Genomic DNA, 15,400 nt, shown 5'->3' on the forward strand with positions numbered 1-15,400 from the left:
GTTTAGCCTGGAGAAGAGGAGGCTGAGGGGAGACCATACTGCCCTCTCCAGCTACCTGAAGGGAGGTTGTGGAGAGGAGGGAGCTGGCCTCTTCTCCCAAGGGACAGGGGACAGGACGAGAGGGAATGGCCTCAAGCTCCACCAGGGGAGCTTTAGGCTGGACATTAGGAAATAATATTTCACAGAAAGGGTCATTGGGCAGTGGCAGAGGCTGCCCAGGGAGGGGGTTGAGTCACCTTCCTTGGAGGTGTTTAAAAGACAGATGGATGAGGTAGTGAGAGGTATGGTTTAGTGACTGATGGTGTAGAGTCAGACTATATTTATCTCTTTGCCCTAAACATTTTGTCTGAGGACTACCCACTTGTGGCACCAGCTTGTCACATGGCCTGGCCCACATGTTCTGGAGATCATCTGCTGCCTTAAATGTGATGATTTCTTTCCTTCTCTCTCACCCCCATTACCTTATGGTGTGCATGTTGGATCAGATCCGAGGGACCTGGATTGTTTTTGGGGATTCGTTTCTGTAGCTTTGGGTGGTTGCACCCGCACGTGTCTTTGTTGTGCGCCCCGGTATCTTGGTGTGTTTATGCTTGCCAGAGCCAGAAATAAATACTGCTTTTGATATTCACCCTGGGAGTGACCTTATTGGCCTCCAGATTGCCACACAGACAAACAAATCCAATTCCCATCCCCCAGTCAGGGCTGGACATGAGCGTGTGGCTCGTGGGTCTGGGTTGTGACAGATGGGAATGGTTAGACTCTATGATCCAGTGGGTCCTTTCCAACCTAGTGATTCTATGATGATTCTATGAGGATGATTCATTCCCTCTTGTCCTGTCCCTTGTCACTTGGGAGAAGAGCCCAGCTCCCTCCTCTCCACAACCTCCTTTCAGGGAGTTGGAGAGAGCAATAAGGTCTCCCCTCAGCCTCCTCGAGACTAAACACCCCCAGTTCCCTCAGCAGCTCCTTGTAAGACCTGTTCTCCAGCCCCTTCACCAGCTTCGTTGCTCTTCTCTGGACTCGCCCCGGAGCCTCAACATCCTTCTTGTGGTGAGGGGCCCAGAACTGACCCCAGGATTCGAGGAGCGGTCTCCCCAGTGCCGAGTCCAGAGGGAGAAGAACCTCCCTGGCCCTGCTGGCCACGCCGTTTCTGATCCAAGCCAAGATGCCATTGGCCTTCTTGGCCACCTGGGCCACTGCTGGCTCATGGTCAGTCGCTGTCACCAACACCCCCAGGTCCTTCTCCTTCAGGCAGCTTTCCAGCCAAAATGGCCTCAAGCTCCCCCAGGGGAGGTTCAGGCTGGACATCAGGAAAAATAATTCCATGGAAAGGTTCACTGGGCGCTGGAACAGGCTGTCCAGGGAGGTGGTTGAGCCACCTTCCCTGGAGGGGTTTAAAAGAGGAGTGGATGAGGTGCTGAGGGCCATGGTTGATTGATGGGATCGGCTGCACTGGATGACCCGGCGGCTCTTTCCCACTCTGGTGACTCGGTGCCTCTGGCGCCCCCCGCCGCGGGCTGTGCTCACTGCGCATGCGCACACCGAGCGGCGAGGCGCGCGTCCCGGCCGGCTCACGTTGCGCATGCGCAGAGCGCGGCTTGGACGCTCCGCCCCCCCCGCCCCCCCCTCCCCTCAGCGCCTCACGGAGCGGGCGGGGCTGACCCCGCACCGGCCGGCTCCGCAGCGCCTGGAGAAACAGCAAAAACCAGAGAGCTTCTTCACTCAACAACGAGTTTCCTCAAAAAAACCCAAATTTCTTCAAAGAAACATCAAGTTTTCCAGCAAGACGGGAGGTTTCATTAAAAAAACCCCAACTTTCTTAAAAAAACTGCAAGTTTTTTCGAAAAAACCACGCAAATTTACTCAAAATCAGGAAGCTTCCTCCAAAAAAGCAAGTTTCTTCGACAAAACAGCAAGTTTCTTCGAAGAAAACAGCAAGTTTACTCAAAAAAGTAAGTTTTTTTCAGAAAAAAAGCAGTTTACACAAAGAAAGAGCAAGTTTCTTACGCGTTTTGTTTTTTTTAAAACGAACCAGCTTCTGAAAAAGCAGCAAGCTTGCAAAACAGCCGGTATTTTTCCACTAAAAGCAGCAGTTTTGCAAAAAGGATCCCATCAAGTTCCCCAAAACCGGTGGATTTGGGAGAAAGGCAGTGAGTTTCTGGCTGGGCAGCAGATTTGGCAAGGGAACCCGGTGAGTTTCTGAAGAAATTGTGGAGAAAAGGCAGGTTTTGGATGAGGCAGAGGGATTCTAAAGGAAAATAAAGCAGTTTCCATCCCACAGGTGAGTCCCTTTCTGATAAGGGTGGGATTTATTTCTCCTTTGAGCCCAAATCATAGAAGCGGAATGGTTTGGGTTGGAAGGGACCTTAAAGGGACCCACCTCAAGGGACCCACCAGACGCGAAATTAAGGCCAGTAATGAAAGTTTTGCAACACAAGCCGGCTTTGAGCTGTAGCTGGAGAAGCTGTGAGCTTGTACCAGATGTATCTCTATTTTTCCCCAGTGTTATTTTATTTTTTCCTGTGTTATTGTATTTTCCCCAGCGTTATGTTGAGGACAGGCTGAGAGACATGGGGCTTGGAGAAGAGAAGGCTTTGCAGAGACCTTAAGAGCAGTTTCTAGTACTGGGGAGGGGCTCTGGATCAGAGAGTAAAGGGAGAGGACTAGAGGGAACGGGTTTGAAGCTGAAAGAGAGGAGACTGAGATGAGATGAGATCTTAGGCAGAAATGTTTTGCGGTGAGGATGGAGAGGCCCTGGACCAGGCTGCCCAGAGCAGTGGTGGCTGCCCCATCCTGGAGGGGTTCAAGGCCAGGTTGGATGGGGCTTGGAGCCCCTGATCCAGTGGGAGGTGTCCCTGCAGGGGTTTTGAACTGGATGGGCTTTAAGGTCCCTTCTGACCCAAACTGTTCTCTGATTCTATCCCCATAGTTTTGCTGGTGCACACTGATAAAGATCCCTTAGCTATGGGGGTGCAGCACTGGAGGGCTCTCCCTCTTGGGAATCTTTCCAACTGTCCTAATGGCTCCCGGTGGGTGATGGATGTATTCAACGAATGTGCTCAAGACGGTCGGGACATCGCCAGCGTCATCCTGGGTCTGGTATCCATCTTCTGCTTTGCAGCTGCCTCTTTTCCGTAAGTATCACTCCTGAAACCTAGCCAACCCCTTTTAAACTCTTCTTTAAAATAAAATTTCACATGCATTCTCCTTGAGTTACGAAATCTACCGGGCAAAAGCAATGTGGGCTCGGAAAACTGGGATTTAAAAGGTGAGAGGGAGCAGGCCATACAGCCTCAAAGCTTTGTTTGTTGTTATATTGTTATTATTATGCTTGGCAGCTGTAATAACCCACGTCACCCAACTGCAATGCAGTTGTTGCAGGTCATACGTGCAGAAGGAATGTTTCCAGAAGTCATGGGCTTCTTGGAAGTGCTGGGTCAGCCATGGTAGTGGGGAACGTGGTGGTTTGCACTCACCCTTGTTGTATTGTCAGATTATTTCGTAACCAGAGAGGTGGTTTCTGCAACCGGTGCATCTCCTTGCTGATTTCTGCCCCTGCACGAGGGACAGGTCACAGGGCCTTGAGCCCAGCGAGCACCCAGGGAGTTGTGGGACTTGTCACATGGCCAGGGTGTAGAGGAGCGTGTAGCTTTGCTAAAGGAAGTCTCTGCTTTTAGAAACCAGCTCACCTTTGTCCCAAGCTCATCCAGGGAGGGAGACCTCGGGATGGTTCCCAGGTAGTGCTGATGCGGTTGGGGTGACAGTTTGTGTCTGCCCAACTTGCTCTCTGCAGGCAGTTTTACCAAGCCTGCAAAACGGGCATCATGGACCGGGCTCTCTCCATATATTTCCTGCTGGGATGGCTGGGCGGAGACCTCCTAAACCTCATTGGTTCCTTCCTGGCTGACCAGTTACCACTACAGGTACCGACTGACTCTCTGGGAATGGGTCAGCTCTCCGACACCCCAGGCCCCAGGGAGGAGGGATGGGAGCTGCTTAACCCAGTACCAGAAACCAGAGACCCAAACAATTTGGGGATGCTTCCTTCTCCCTTCCCCACCAGGCATGCTTCCTTTTTTCCCTCAGGATGCTCCCTTTTCCCTACCCTGCCCTGCCCAGGGGTGCTCCCTTTCCCCCCAGGATGTGATGCAATGCCTTGGGATGCTGGCTCATCCCCAACATCAGCTGAGGCCTTTCTACAGGCAGGACCAACGTATCCTCTCCCCACAGGTGTACACAGCAGTTTACTATGTGCTGGCAGACCTCGTGATGCTCTCTCTCTACAGCTACTACAGAGTGAAGAACCGAGGCGAAGGATGTGAGTTGGGGCATGAAGGGTGGCAGGGTCATGTGCTCCCTGCCTTGGTGTGTTTTTGGGGCTGGCTTGTCTTCAGCTGCGAAGCCAAGAAGAGAAGCAGTCCCTGGAGAAGAAGCAGCAGGGCAGAGATGCTTTGCAAACACGTTGTTGCAGTTGTTAGATGCCCCTTGTTGCCTGCTGTTTTCTTTTCTTGGATAACCTGAGCACCCACAGATACTGACTGACCGTGCCTGGGGCTTTGCAGACCCTACAAACCACCATGTGCAGTGTCCATGTGGAAAATCAATTCCAGTCAACATGGGTTCACGAAAGGCAGGTGTTGCCAAACTAACCTGATCTCCTTCTATGACCAAGTGACTAGACTCTTGAAGGGAGAAAGGCTGTGGATGTATCTTCTTGGACTTTAGTAAAGCCTTTGATACAGTTTCTCATAGCATCCTGATTCGGAAACTGTCACCTCTGTACTGGACAGGCACTCGCTCTCCTGGGTGTAAAACTGGTTGAATGACTGGGCCCAGAGAGTGGTGGGAAATGGAGTTAACTCCAGCTGGAGGCCAGTGACAAGTGGGGTTCCCCAGGGCTCAGTGCTGGGTGCAGCCCTGTTCAATGTCTTTATCAATGACCTGGATGAAGGCATCGAGTGCACCCTGAGCAAGTTTGCGGACAACACTAAGCTGGGTGGAAGCGCTGATCTGCTGGAGGATGGGGAGGCTCTGCAAAGGGATCTGAACAGGCTGGACCGCTGGCAGAGTCCAATGGCAGGTTTAACAAGGCCAAATGCCGGGTTCTGCACTTGGGGCACAAAACCCCTGAGCAGCTACAGACTGGGAGAAGCCTGGCTTAAAAGTGCCTGGAGGAGAAGGACCTGGGGGTGTTGGTTGACAGCGACTGAACATGAGCCAGCAGTGGCCCAGGTGGCCAAGAAGGCCAATGGCATCTTGGCTTGGATCAGAAATGGTGTGACCAGCAGGTCCAGGGAGGTTGTTCTCCCTCTGGACTCGGCACTGGTGAGACTGCTCCTCGAATCCTGTGTTCAGTTCTGGGCCCCTCACCCCAAGAAGGATGTTGAGGCTCTGGAGCGAATCCAGAGAAGAGCAACGAAGCTGGTGAAGGGGCTGGAGAAGAAGAGGAGCGGCTGAGAGAGCTGGGGGTGTTTATCCTGGAGAAGAGGAGGCTGAGGGGAGACCTCATTGCTCTCTACAACTACCTGAAGGGAGGTTGTGGAGAGGAGGGTGCTGGGCTCTTCTCCCAAGTGACAAGGGACAGGACGAGAGGGAATGGCCTCAAGCTCCGCCAGGGGAGGTTCAGGCTTGACATAAGGAAAAAATTCTTCACAGGAAGGGTCATTGGGCACTGGCAGAGGCTGCCCAGGGAGGTGGTTGACTCGCCTTCCCTGGAGGTGTTTAAGGTGCAGGTGGATGAGGTACTGAGGGGCATGGTTTAAAGATTGGTGGGAATGGTTGGACTCGATGATCTGGTGGGTCTCTTCCAACCTGGTGATTCTATGATTCTATGATTCACTGTTGGGTGCATTAAGTATAGAAAGAAATTCCTTGCACTCAGTTATGAGGTGATTCCATCTTGGAGCTGGAAACCACAGCCAGATTGCTTGACTCGGGAAAGGGCTGAAGTTCTCCAGCTCTTTTGGGGTCAGTTCTCCTCTCACAGTCAGTGGCAGCCTATGGAGAAGTTCCTTCCTGTTCAAACATAGTAAAAAGGGAACTTGGAGAGTTCGTGGAAGGCTTAAGCAGTGAGAGAAGAATCACTTTGGGGCATTGCAGTTTTCTGTGAACTACAGATAGGCATACCTGGGGACTCTGATAACTATGTAACTTATTAAAGACATGTAAACTTATTAAAGCAGCAACAATGGAGCTCTGTTAATGCAGGAGAGGTTGTTTACGGAATCTAACACAGGCCTTGCTGTCAAAGCAGGGCCTGGTCTGGTAGGGTTTGACCAAGTACTACTGTGAGTTAAGGCAATGAAAAGCTTTTTAGCAGAGGGAATGAAGAGCCCTAACCCCAAAGAAACCAGAGTGCTCTCAGTCCGCTGAGATAGGAGTGGTTTCCTCCCTGATAACTTACAAATTGCCCACATCATCATGAGATAAAACGCCTGCAGCTGCTATTGCCAGAGCGCTTTGGTGCAGGCTGAGCTGCCATGGAGATAAGGGAAGGTCTAAGGTCTCTGTACCCAGTGATGCTCAAGCACCCACCGAGGCTGCTGGGCTGCACTGGGCCAATGGAGGAGCCCTTCGTAACCAGTGCCCACTTGATTCCCTGCAGTCACCACTCCCATCAATGCAGCCTTCACCTTCCTTTCCGTGGGGACAGTGTCAGCTGTCTCCTTCCTGGACAGAGATGCTGCTGCGGTGCAAGATCCAGTTGTGTTTAAAGGGAGATCTCTGCTCTCTGCTGGCCTGGATGAGCCTGGGACAAAGGTGAGCTGGTTCCTAAAGCTGAGTGATGGAGGGAGAGTGGATGAAGTGTCCGATGGGGAGGGCATGTCCTGCCGGGCCAGTGCCATCCCGCTTCATGCTCGGCAAAGTGAGGGGTAGATGGGGAAATGAAAGGCAGAGCCGTGGTTTGGGTGGAAAGCGTGTCTCTGAAAACAAGGGGGCTGCCCACCCCTCCCCTTGCCTTGCAGCCTTTCACCAGAAGCGAGATCATTGGCTTCACCATCGGCTCCATCTCCTCCGTGCTGTACCTGTGCTCCCGTGTCCCCCAGATCTACACAAACGTACGTGTGCGGGAGGAGGAGGACACAGACAGGTCCTGGGGACACGATGGGGCCCTGAGGCTTCAAATAGAAGCGGGGTGGTGGGAGCATCTTTCTCTTCAGTCAGGGGTCCCAGGTCCCCATCTCTGAACATTTCATAAGGCACTATTTTTCTGCATTTCAACTCCAAAGCCTGATAAATTTTTCTCCCTTTTAGCATACTAATATTCTGAGGGTGAGGCTTTCCTTTTGTCTTTATTTATTTTGTCTTTTATTTAGTTCCCCTTTAAAAGGGGAACTTTTGGCACTGAGTCACCACCTTTTTTCTTCTCATTTTTTGGTGGGAGGGTGATTAATGCTACGTTCTAGTGAGATTTCAGAGAGCTGCCCCCCAGCTCCTCTCCCTGGCCTCTTTTTCCAGTACAAGAGGAAATCCACAGCTGGTGTCTCCTACTCTCTCTTTGCCCTGGTGATGCTGGGGAACTCGCTTTACGGCCTCAGCGTTCTCCTGAAGAACCCAGAGCCGGGGCAGGGTGAGGGTGACTATGTCCTGCACCACCTCCCCTGGCTGGTGGGCAGCCTGGGCGTCCTTTCCCTCGACATCGTTGTATCCTTTCTGCATCAGCATTTCTCTCTGGGATCGCATCCTGCCTGTAGGGTTTTGGCAGGAGCAATCCTGTTTTGGGGCAGGTAGGGTTGGGCAGAAGTTAGTTGATGCCACTCAAGTGGTTGGTTTTGAGCTGTGCTTACTCACCTGCATGCCCGTAATTTACAGGGCTGCAACAGCTGAATTCTTCAGACTTGTACTAAGCTCGTACAGTTTTGGGAAGGGACAACTCTCCGTGGGGAGCTGTTGGGGTTCGAGTTGTTCTGGACCCATCAGGTTTCTCCCTCTCCTGGCTCAAACAGCCTTTTTTGGGCAGTGAGACCCACCACATCACATGGATCCACCCCAGCCTGTGTGAAGAGCCTTAACCTTGTCTCAGATCTCCTTCCAGTTTCTCGCTTATCGGAAAGGGAGACCCAGTACCCGCGAAGAGAGGGATGCTCTGCTTGGCGAGCAGGGTGGCAGCCTGGAGAGCTGATGCGGGAGCCCTGCCCTGGACTGAAAGAGGAGGATGTGGACGGGAAAGCCGGCTCCAAGCCGGGCAGACTGGCCCCACTGTCCCGGCAGCTCTGGGGACGAGCTGTGGGTGACTTGTGCTGCTAAGGCACTGAGCCCAGCCAGGCAGCAAAGGGTGCTGCTCGAAGACCTTGTGCCTCTTTGATACCCGTAATATTGTCAGCATAAAAAGGGAATGGTTTGATACCTCAAAAGGTTGCTCTGTGCTGCCCTGACGCCCCACAGCTGAGCTCAGTCACTGCTTTACCTTCAGTCTCGAGGGCGATTGGGAGCTTCCAGGGTACCAGCAAACGTGGGAAGGGCCTAAGGAGCTGCAGGGAGGGCACAGATGACTGACTTGCCACCGACATGAGCACCCCTGACCTCTGTGGGCTTCGGCTCCACCACGAGCTCCTTCTGGATGATCTGGTAATGGCTGGAGCCAGTTTGAAAGGAAGGAGCAGCGTAACCAAAGTGTTTGGCCCTGATACACATCTTCCTCAGCGTGGCTCATGCAGCTATGAAACACGTCCTTGCACATGCACCTCCTTTGGTTTTATCTTGCTGGTTCATCCAGCAGCTTCTCCCTCTTCCTTCATGTGTCTCAGTCCCCACATGTCTGATATTCCATTGCATGCCTCGACACGCTTCAACCGCGTGGGATTCCTGAGAAAGCTGCTCCATCACCTCTCGGCTGGGCAAGTATCCGGGCGGGATATGCTGCCTGTCTGCTTGCTCTGGTTTCAGGGACAGGGTATGACTGGGCCTGGCTGCCTCGGAAAAAATGTTGTAATGGGCGATCATGTCCAGGTGGCACACGTGCGTGCGCGCACACACACACACACACACACGCCTGAACAGCACAAGAAAGCAGAATTTGAGCATGTTAATCATCGTTAGTGCTGGCAGCCTCAATTTGCATAGGTTCACGAGAAGGGCAATTTCAATGCCAAGTACAGGAAGAGCCGTTCAGGGATTTGCTCCCTCAGTTTTGCTAGGACTGCAAGTTTGCTATAACCCGAGCACATGCGTGGAAGGAGCTGCTCAAGGTCCCTCTGACCACCAAGGGTTTGGAGGGGTTTGAGCCTTGGGGGGCTCACAAATAACCCCGGGACCATGCACCAAACCTCTCTTAAGACAACAACGATCCAGCTGGCCTGGGGGCAAGAGAAAAGAAATGAAAGCACAGGTTTCTCTTGGTCCCGTGCCCACAGAACAGAGCAGCTGGGATCTGTGGGGCATCTAGCGATTACTGCGCTCCAGTACGCATCCACACACGGCCAGAGAGTCTGGGATCCGCAGAGCATCCAGTGATTGCTGCACTCCAGTACGCATCCAGCCACCCACGGTCAGAGCAGCTGCTGCCACACGAAGGCTCAGGTAAGGCTGCAGGGGACAGGGAATGAGGACACAACTGCACACACAGCTTCCTGGGACTTGGTTTTATTTGTATTTTTTTTGTTTGTTTTAGTCTTTTTTTTTATTTATTTTTTAGTATGGAGGCTCAAGTACCCGATGTGGATTTGATTTAAGCTTTACAAAAAACAAAATCAAAACAAAAACCCTTTTGCATTCCATAAAAATTGACAGAAAAGCGCCTCGGAACTAGGCTACAGAAGAGCAGAGCTTTCAGCAGGTCTCCGAATCGCTGTCTCCTTGCGAATCCGATGGAGGCAGCGTGGTCCAAGAGCAAGGAACAGCTGCTCTTCCCTCCCTCCCGCCTGCCAGCCCCTCTGCCCAGCCCCCAAACACACCGGGAACAGGGTGGGGGGGTTGTTCCAGTTCTCCCTCTTTCACACACCACAGTATTTAATAAAGTTTTGTTTTACATTTTTTACACCAATGTAACAAAAGGCGGGTTGGGGGGAGGAAAAGACAAACAATGATTCATGTTTATGCAGATAAATGGGAAGAGGTGGAAATACATGGCCTTTTACAGGATCGTAGCCTAAGGTCTGGATCATAAAATGTGGTGGAAATAGGCCTCAGAGACTGAAAAAGTTTGTACAGCTTTATTGATGGGGGGAGGATGGGGCTGCACGGAGAGTGCTGAATGCGAGTTGTGATGTGAGGTAACAGAAAAGGGCAGGGGGGGATGAGTTCTCTAAGAAAGGAATCTAACGAGTGCATGGCAGGGTGTGTTAGCACGAGGAGGGCTTTAACTCTGCTGCTTCCTCTTCAAAGCCTCCACCAGGTCGTTTTTAAGAGCTTCTTGTTTTGATTTGTCTGCAAAAGTCTGCACAGACCTGTGGGGAAGAAGGAGACGCATGTGAGAGGCGAAGCCTTTGTGAGGACGCATTTCACAGAGGCAACGGGAGGGAGCAGCACCTCAGCCCAGGCAGAGGAACCACAGCTCTGCTTCCCTGTTCCCTTTCGGGAAGCAGGAGGCCGAGCGAGCAGTTTAGGGTGAGCACCAAAGCACAATTCACACCAGCCAGGACGGCACCAGAAGGCCTCGCTGCCCCAGCACGTCCATCACCTCCAGCTGTCGGAGAGGGATTCCCAGTCCTGTCCTTACAGCACCAGTCAACAGGGCCGGGAAGGAAGGGACAATCCAGCCTCCACATGGGAACCTGGAAAGGCTGGGCTCGGGAGGCCCCTGCATTCCCACGGGCCGTTCCCCCAGGGCCAAGCGGCCGCGGCCACGCTCCCCTCCAGCACGTTCACCAGTGGGAAACGTGGCCAGAGGTTGGTTTCTTGACTTTGCATTTCCAGTTTGTCCCTTGGCTGGAGGAAGGAGCGGATCAAAGCAGCCGAAGAACAGAGATGCTGTCAGCAGGATTAGTGCAGGGACTCCCTTTGTGGCTGAAGGTTTGGTTATTGGGTAAAGCTGTGTCGTTCCAGAGCCCGCTTTGCTCACTGCCCTGTCGGACGCTGCGAGGAGCTTCCATCCCCAATGGCACAAGGGGTGATTCCCAATCTTAAAAACCCCTTTTAACCGTGACTGCTGGCAGGGTAACACTAGCAGGCTGCTCAGGGGCTGCTTCCACAGCGAAGCTGTTCAGATCCACTCTGGTAGGGTTTCTCCCATGTAAACCATGTTTCACACCTTTTCCAGCCCTTGGAGCTACCTAGATGCCGCCTCCTGTGGAAAAGGCTGCTCGTGGTGTCAGTTATGTTCCTAACGTTTCTATAATAGTGTTTTCATTCTCTTCTCTTTGGAGACTCCCACTGCTTTATCAAACATGGACATTTGATGTTTGTCACTAGCTAAAGGTTCTGCCATCACCAACACGCGGCACCTTTCCCCTTTGTCGTGTGTTCAGCTGACACCTGTAACTGGAGTGGAAGGTTCAGCTGGCGCAGGGGCAGGAACCACCGTGTGTGTCGGGCATTCAGAGCTCCAGAGCAAACGAGCGCTCATGAACAAACCCCTCTGGTGGCCACAACCCAGTAGAGGCTGGGAATGTTCCAGTGGAGCTTGAGCAGGACTGGATTTCAAGCTCCAAGGAAGTTCAAGGCAAATGGGATGTGCACGGGGAAGCTCATCTACTTGGAAGTCACAGGAAGCACTGGATGGTTTTGTATAAGACTTCCAAGGTTGCATTCCCAAGGGAGAACGCTAAGGTTTCAGGGAGTTTCTCACAGAAGTGGTGCACCCCATCAGGAAAACCCCCTGGTGCACGTGGACAGGGACTCAGGCTCCTGGATCAACTCAGGCCAATCTAATGGCATTCCAGGAATGTCACCGTGGGCTTCTCTCCTGTTCCCAAGGCAGAGCATGAGGTGGGTAAATGCCACTACATTTCAGAGTGAGGTATTTCAAACAGGGAAAGGAGGAATGCTCAGGATAAACCCCACAGCATTTAGTTGCCATGTTAATAAATAACCCTTGAGTGAGAGGGCTGACCCGTGGTCTGCCAGCCGGCGCAGTTAGGGGTTAGTCCCGACCCGGTTACCATGCGGGGGCCGGGCCGGGTGAGTCCTGGTTTAGTGCTGGTGTCACACCGCACAGGGTACCTGATCGGTTTAGTTATCGGGCTGGATGTAGATCTGGCGCTGGGTCAACACTTGAGAAAGCTCCCTCTGCAACTGCTTATACTTTTGGTTGTCGGGGATAGCATCGACAGATCTACAGAGAGGGGGCGGAAAGGAGGGAAAGCAAACAGGGAAAGAACAGTCAGGAGAACTCAGTAACACAGAGCCAGTGGTCAGGACAGCACCTGGAGCACGCTCAGGAAGAACAAGAGTAAACGCACAGGTGAAAGAAACAGAAGAGGCCGGAGAAGAAGCTGAAGCCAGGCACTACGTATGTTACCGGTTCCGAGCGATCACCTCACCAATGCTGACAGTGCCGTGACTCAGAGCAACAGGGAGAAAGGGCAAACAGATTTGATCACAAAAGCTTAAGGCAACGTTCACAAGGAGAAAGACTGCATTATGGATTTCCTTTCCATGTTAATAAATGCTTCCTGGCTCAACCCTGCACAACACCAAGGGAAACAGAGGCTGCTAGGGAAGCTGGGGGGTGGGAAAAGCCCCAGAACAGCCACTGTCTCCGACCCTGCTGCCTCCTTCTGCCCCAGATGTTGGGAAGACAGCACAAATATTTAATTAGCACTGTTGTTCTACCTTCCTTCACGTTTCAGTACAAGAGAGAACAGCAGGGCACACCTTTGGGCTATTTGTTTGCTCCATGTTATCCCACTGTGCCAGGAGCTCCACCTGCAGTTTAAACCAAGAGGATCTGGCATCGTGTTCTGTACTCTGGGATTCTGTGGAACGTTCCTAACCAGGAATGAGCTGGGGCTGAGCACGGTGCAGTTTCCCTATGGAAAGGCAGAGGGTTTTCTCACTCAGCCTGTTCCTCCATGCTGTGTTGCAACCAGCAGTGCAGAGAGAAAGACAGCACTTTAAGTCTAAACACTGCAAACCATTGATGTCAGGGCTTGATTCTGGGACCAAGCGACTGGTTTTAAGGGTAGCAGAGAGGCAAGTCAGAATTTAAGTACAGCTTTCAGGTCCTTGAAGAATAAAACTCCAAATTACAAATAACTGTGAAACACAAGTGTTGCCAATGGGGATGTTTTCTTCCTGGTGAGGGAATAAGGGATTATGAGGAGCGGCTGAGAGAGATGGGGGTGTTTAGCCTGGAGAAGAGGAGGCTGAGGGGAGACCTCATTGCTCTCTCCAACTACCTGAAAGGAGGTTGTGGAGAGGAGGGAGCTGGGCTCTTCTCCCAAGTGACAGGGGACAGGACGAGAGGGAATGGCCTCAAGCTCCGCCAGGGGAGGTTTAGGCTGGACATTAGGAAAAAATTCTTCACAGAAAGGGTCACTGGGCACTCGAACAGACTGTCCAGGGAGGGGGTTGAGTCACCTTCCCTGGAGGGGTTTAAAAGACGGGCAGACGAGGTGCTCAGGGACGTGGTTTAGTGGCAGAAAGGACTGGTTGGACTCGATGATCCTAGAGGTCTTTTCCAACCTAGTGATTCTATGATTGAAGCTTTGCTTCCACTTTCTATAGTTACAAGGTAGAAACATTCCCTGAACTCCACACACAAATGATGCTTCCAAAGCACAGCGAGGTGAACAGCCATGAACAAGAAAGGCCTTGGTGTGGGCCAGGGGAGTGCAGCAAAAGACAGCAGATAACACACGCACAGGGGCAGCGCAGGGGTCTGACTGGTGGCTGGAGAGCCCCTTACCTCAGCCCATTGACGATGTCCTTTGTTTTTCCAAAATAAATCTCATTCAGCGTACTTCTGATTTTGTTTTCCATATCCTAAAAACAAGAAAGAAACCAGACCTTGAGCCACAGCAGCCGGTTTCAGGAACGAGGCTCTCACACCCTTCTGTGCGCCATACATGTTCATCCTGATGTAAAACACAACCGCATGGTTCAGCCCAGCACGTTCCTGCTATTTAACTTCTCACAGGATGCAGTACAGCCTGCAATCTACTCCTGTCAAATAAATAAGAGTTGAGCTCTGCTCCTGCCCTCTCCTCCCCATTACTCCACACTTTCCAGACCACAAGAGGGCAGTTTCCACCTAGCGATCAACTCTGTGTTCAGCTGCAGAGCAGGAAAATGCATTTCACCCCGGCCTTACTCCATAATTTCACGGCACTGAATACACTGTAAGTGGAAAGGCAGGCATTTTGCATAACCAGCAGATCAATACTTCTGTGCTTTTGGGTTGCTATAAATTTTTAAGCCGGCAACTCGTTCATTAAAACCACCTGGCAAGCGGTTTTGAGAACGACCACGTCAATCAGCAGCACTTTCCATGAGGTCACTTTTGCTCAAGCCAGAAACTTAAAAGTAACCTGCCTGCCTTTCACTTCCCAGTTACTTTAAAAAAAAGGGTTACAGTCTATTCTAAGTGAGAAATTCCTCCTCTCTGGCCATGAAGATGAAGGAAATCACAAACACCTTCACACAGGCAGCACCCACAAACAGCACCCAGTGCATCAAAGCCCTTCCGAGCGGCTGACACCGCTGCATCCTTCCCGCTCCACGCTGAGGACGCAGCACTGCCCGCTGCCAACATCCAACAGCACCAATAAGTACAGACCAAGCTGTCGGTTAGAGGGACAGTTCTGTACAATCCACCTGGATTTTAAGTAACTGCCCAACAGTGACCATGGAAGCAAACCCGGGGATCAGAATGGCTAAGTGGTTCTGAGGGAAGGGTGGCTCTTCGTGCAGGGCGGTTGCTGCTGGAACAAGCAGGAGGCAGCACAAGCTGTCTACAAAATGCTGGAAGTCATGCTAGGAGCACTGAGCCACAGCACCATTAGCACAACCAGACTTCATACAATATGAATAAATAATTTGTTTGTAAAGACAAAAGTAACAAAACTCTCTGGCTTAGGATCAAACGTGGTCAGAAGAACCTGCAGCAGGGTCAGGCTGTGGGGGCTGCACGGCGCTTACCTCTACCAAGCGTCCAATGTTGGCTATGTGTGGAGAGGAGTCGCTCACGGTCTCATCCTTCTCCATCTAGAAAGGGAAGACACAAATCCACTGAAAACATGGGAAATGACAGTTGGTGCTGGACAGCTTTCCTTGGCAGAAGGAGGGATGGAAGAAACCCTATGCAGTGCTACAGACTAGGAGAAGTCTGTCTAGAAAGCTGCCTGGAGGAGAGGGACCTGGGGGTGTTGGTCGACAGTGACTGAACATGAGCCAGCAGTGGCCCAGGTGGCCAAGAAGGCCAATGGCATCTTGGCTTGGATCAGAAACAGCGTGACCAGGAGGTCCAGGGAGGTTCTTCTCCCTCTGGACTCGGCACTGGTGAGACCACTCCTCGAATCCT

The 15,400-nt window shown here is 52.0% G+C and overlaps 3 protein-coding genes across 4 annotated transcripts in view; 2 read left to right on the forward strand and 1 right to left on the reverse strand.

The window, feature by feature from the left end:
- Positions 1-15,400, forward strand: part of MICOS10 (mitochondrial contact site and cristae organizing system subunit 10) — a 285,369-nt gene that overhangs the window by 178,967 nt on the left and 91,002 nt on the right. The window lies entirely within an intron of this gene.
- SLC66A1 (solute carrier family 66 member 1) lies at positions 2,049-8,700 on the forward strand. Its single transcript, XM_069874459.1, has 8 exons — positions 2,049-2,281; positions 2,930-3,134; positions 3,794-3,923; positions 4,231-4,318; positions 6,605-6,759; positions 6,966-7,058; positions 7,459-7,644; positions 8,024-8,700. The coding sequence occupies exons 2-8, from the start codon at positions 2,965-2,967 to the stop codon at positions 8,120-8,122; spliced, it is 921 nt and encodes a 306-aa protein (XP_069730560.1). The 5' UTR covers positions 2,049-2,281; positions 2,930-2,964; the 3' UTR covers positions 8,123-8,700.
- Positions 9,567-15,400, reverse strand: part of CAPZB (capping actin protein of muscle Z-line subunit beta) — a 70,971-nt gene continuing 65,137 nt past the window's right edge. Inside the window, exons 7-10 of one of the 2 annotated variants that reach the window (XM_069874460.1) lie at positions 15,019-15,084; positions 13,787-13,863; positions 12,100-12,211; positions 9,567-10,385 (exon numbers count right to left, since the gene is read on the reverse strand). In XM_069874460.1, the coding sequence (XP_069730561.1) occupies positions 12,109-12,211; positions 13,787-13,863; positions 15,019-15,084 (246 nt within the window). In that variant the 3' untranslated portion in view covers positions 9,567-10,385; positions 12,100-12,108. The remainder of the gene's footprint in view (positions 10,386-12,099; positions 12,212-13,786; positions 13,864-15,018; positions 15,085-15,400) is intronic. The other variant, XM_069874462.1, reaches the window with a different exon arrangement.

The sequence above is a fragment of the Phaenicophaeus curvirostris genome, chromosome 22, assembly GCF_032191515.1.
Source record: "Phaenicophaeus curvirostris isolate KB17595 chromosome 22, BPBGC_Pcur_1.0, whole genome shotgun sequence".
Lineage (NCBI taxonomy): Eukaryota > Metazoa > Chordata > Aves > Cuculiformes > Cuculidae > Phaenicophaeus > Phaenicophaeus curvirostris.

Coding starts and splice junctions, on each gene's coding strand:
- SLC66A1 (XM_069874459.1), top strand. CDS start 2,965: ATGGGGGTGCAGCACTGGAGGGCTCTCCCTCTTGGGAATCTTTCCAAC. Junction 6,760..6,965: donor TGGATGAGCCTGGGACAAAG/GTGAGCTGGTTC, acceptor CTTGCCTTGCAG/CCTTTCACCAGAAGCGAGAT. Junction 7,059..7,458: donor TCCCCCAGATCTACACAAAC/GTACGTGTGCGG, acceptor CTCTTTTTCCAG/TACAAGAGGAAATCCACAGC.